The sequence below is a fragment of the Solanum dulcamara genome, chromosome 1, assembly GCF_947179165.1.
Source record: "Solanum dulcamara chromosome 1, daSolDulc1.2, whole genome shotgun sequence".
NCBI lineage: Eukaryota > Viridiplantae > Streptophyta > Magnoliopsida > Solanales > Solanaceae > Solanum > Solanum dulcamara.
Genome location: NC_077237.1, coordinates 81,022,969 through 81,027,136, shown reverse-complemented (window position 1 = coordinate 81,027,136; position 4,168 = coordinate 81,022,969). Strand labels below are relative to the sequence as shown.

The 4,168-nt window shown below is 29.6% G+C and overlaps 1 protein-coding gene across 1 annotated transcript; it reads left to right on the top strand.

The window, feature by feature from the left end:
* Positions 1-253: 253 nt before the first annotated feature.
* LOC129889465 (probable WRKY transcription factor 51) lies at positions 254-3,902 on the top strand. The gene is made up of 3 exons (XM_055964766.1): positions 254-600; positions 1,443-1,598; positions 3,692-3,902. The coding sequence occupies exons 1-3, from the start codon at positions 263-265 to the stop codon at positions 3,834-3,836; spliced, it is 639 nt and encodes a 212-aa protein (XP_055820741.1). The 5' UTR covers positions 254-262; the 3' UTR covers positions 3,837-3,902.
* The last annotated feature ends 266 nt before the right edge of the window (positions 3,903-4,168 follow it).

Genomic DNA, 4,168 nt, shown 5'->3' with positions numbered 1-4,168 from the left:
AGCTATGAAATTTTGTCTGGCGTTAATTCCTTGTTTTCTTATAGTGATTCAGCAAAAATCTAAATTAATTGAGTCAGTATATTTTGAATATCAAATAAAATGGGGGGGGGAGGGTGGATAAAGAAATTGGAAACACCATTGATCCTACTAGGAAGGTGGTGAGGAAGCTCTCTCAAAACAAAAATTCTACAATGCTATATAGAAGCATTATATTCTATTAAAAAAAGTCATCCCTCTCTTACAAAGTCTTTCTTAGGTCTTAATGACTAATTATTTTTCTCCAAACACAATGAGCTCCCCCTTCCTAGAAACAAACATTCCTCATATAGAAAACCCTAATTTCACCTTTCCCTTTCTTTATTCACAAATGAATAATCAAGATTGTAATTACAATTTTCAAGATTTTCTTGATCAAGATTTTGAATTTTCTTCATTTCTTGATCAGCTTCTTGTTGATTATGTTCCTACCTATAACAACTCCAATAATACTCCTCTCTTAAAAATTAATCCCACCATGCAGAAAATAAGTAGTACTACCAATAGTGCAAGTTCTGCCACTTCTTTTTATACCACACCACCAAACATTAATCACTTGAAAGAGTAAGTCATCAAGCAAAGAAGATATTGGCAAGAATTACTTAGTATTCATTCTATTTTATTTGCTAATATGATGCTCAGTAATAGTTCAGTAAAGATTTTAAGTGGATTTATTTGGACTATCCTAGGTATGAAACTATGAATGCTCTTTTATATATATTTCATACGGGATCTTATTGTTGTGTGTTCCTGACTTCCTATCGTAATTGAATTTTCCTTTTCCTAAAAGAGAAACATAAAGTCTACATATTTGGCCAGTTCTTTTTCTGACAGGAAAAAGTTTATGATTCTATAAACAGAGATTTATTCCTTCTAACTTGGTAGGATTCACAATGTAATCCTAAGGGTTTTGAGAGTTTTGTGTAGGGGGGAAAACGGTTCATACAAGTGTTAACGTAACACTTGTGTGAACCTCTTTTATTCAGTGTGTTACGTTAACACTTGTGTGAACCTCTTTTTATTCCGAATGAATTGTGTAAGGTTATTTCTCTCGATATTGTGTACTCTCTTTTATAGTGGATTGCTCATCTCCTCTATGGATGTAGGTCGATTGAACGAACCACGTTAAATGTTTATGTATCTTTCGGTATATTTCTCGTTTATCTTCTTACTCATGGTCTATCGATGTTTGCTTTAATAGCTTCTGCATGACACTTGATTATTTCAGTCTTAACACTTGATCCTTTATATATAGTTCTTGCATTAATTAACTGGTATGGAATTAATTAAGTTTAGCTATATCACAAGTTCATGTGCGTACAATCTTAATTATCTATTTTAAATATTTCTATAATTTTTGGTGTGTATATATATTTCTTTATGTAGTTTTTGATGTTTGTTTACAGAAAATCCAAAGTGGGGATCATAAAGAAAGAGATGAAGATGAATGAAAGACATGTTATTGCTTTTAGAACAAAGACTCAACTTGAGATCTTGGATGATGGATATAAATGGAGGAAGTATGGCAAGAAGAAGGTGAAAAGTAACACAAATTATTTGAGGTAAATTATATATTATGAGCTTATACATTCCCCTCTCACCAATATAATTATATGATGATCAATTAATATTCATGCAGATCTTTTGATCTAATTAATGTAATTCTATATAATTGCTCTCTCCTCAACTTGCTTATTTCATACTAAAATCTACCAAATCTTGCAGATTAACACAAGAGTACTTTCAAATAGTCTCAAGCTTCAACAAGAACTAAAAAAAAGTACACTTTTAGGTATAGAGCCTATATATAGGTGGACAATGACTAAGCTAGCGTTTCACCATAGATTTTAGGAGTGCATTTTGAACATTCATTTTCAAATATCTGTTTGATCATGAAATTTGATTAAATTTTGAAAATTTGATCTTCAAATATTTTCAAGTTTTTTGGGACTTTCACTTAAAATTACTTCAAGAAAAATTCAAGTAGATGCATGTTCAAACACAATTTTAAATTCCAAAGTCACAATTTCAAAAACTCAAATTTTTAAATTTCAATTTCAAAATTTATGATCAAACGATACCTAATTATATCATGCTTTATAGTTTTTAGTGGTCCTGAGTATGAACATGCTCTGATTTGACAGCCCTGGAGTTCCTTGCTTTTGGATTATTTTATTTGTTTCTAATTAATGAGAGGAAATTGAATCTTAAATAGACTCATTGACCAAGTTGTTTATTTACTGTGAAGATTAGGACCACTGCTAGCATTTTGCTGCACTCAATTTTGTGGGTACCCAGCAATATATTTCACAATCATAATTCTTTTTTTTTTATTTCAATTTATGTAATATAATTTATTTGATACGAAAGATATACGAAGATTGAATATTAAGATAAAAAATTAATAGGTAATCACGTATTATATAATTTTTCTTATTAGTGGTATTATTATTTCTCTATTCTCGTACTTTCTTAGACTTCAATTTTATTATTACATGCTATAATTTTCTTTCCTTCAGTTTTCATATGGATTGTTATTGCTACCAGTATATTCTTTATTGTACTTTCTTTCTCATTTGTTTAATTAATATGTTTTACATTTATTGCACTTTCTTTCTCACTTGTTTAATTAATATGTTTTACATTTATCAAAAATAATCTCTCTATCTTTATACGGTAGGGATAAGGTTGTGTAAAGTCCACCTTCTTTACACTCCACTTGTGAAATTTTACTAAATATTTTACTGTTATTATAATTTGATTCAACGGGGAGTTCACCTGAATAATTAAGACTTTTGGAACTTTGATATTAATTATAATGCCATAATTATTTATGTGGCTACAAAAATTTGATCTTAAACATTTTATAATATTTTTGCTTTAAAAATTTCTCTTTTAAAGGTAAAAAGAAATTAAGTTCAGCAAATATGGAATATTAATTAAGTACTACTTCACTAATGTTACTATTTATGGATTAATGTACCTGTTAAGGAATTTTTTCATTCTTCAAGGTTCCCATCCCATTACAATTCATATTGGTCATTAATATTATTACTATTGATTAGCTTCTCTTGATGGCTATTCTAACTAGCAAATAAAATACATGTCATATTAATTTTCTGTTGAATCCTTAATTGGCTTAGCTACCATTTTCTTTAATGAAGCAAATTAAAACTTGAATGATTAAAATATTTTATTTTATTTTTCGATTCATTATAATACCATAATTCCTAAACATGTGTCCCTGTGATTTTTTTTCCTTTTGCTACACCAAATGTATTATTTGTATCTAGTTGTCCTTACTGGACTAGATATAATATTTCTCTCTAAGTGCAGTACTTTAGCTTTACATAGTGACATATCATCGTGGCCATTTCAACAAATTGAATGTCAAAATGCATATAGAAGATTCATATAACAGTCGTAAACGAATATAACAATCGTCAACGATACGACAGAGACAACACTATTTATATATGAATTATTATTCTAAGTTGAGGATTTTCTGAATTTGTGAATGAATGTTGGCCTTAGCCACCTCGCTCAAATGACATGAGCCACATGCGAGGGGGTCTGGTCGAAAAATCGATCGGTACCCCTCTTCGAGCATTATCATATTTTGATCATTAATTCCTCTTTGTGCAAAATCAAATAGGAATTACTACAAGTGTTCAATTCGAGAATGCCAGGTAAAAAAGAGAGTAGAAAGAGATGGACATGATTCAAGCTATTTGATTACTACATATGAAGGCGAACACAACCATGAAAGTTGTTCCTCTATATATCATTTACAGCCATGAAATGCCACTGAATTTCCTCAATGAATGGACTCTGCAAACAACTTCATAATTTCCATAAGAAGCAATTGGGATGATCCCTTTGTAATTTTCTTGTATATATATATATGTGTGTATGACATTATATTATATACGTACGTTTAATTATTTCATCAATAAAATGTGACATATATGACATGTTGCAGTTTACAGCTATATATATCTCTGCTTCCTTAGTTTTGCTTCCATACACATAGGAAAATTAGGGTGAGATATGAGGATTTAACGCAATATGAATAAATATAACTTTTTTTAGATTACAAAAGTATATATGATTCCAAAGTTGAATGAAGAGG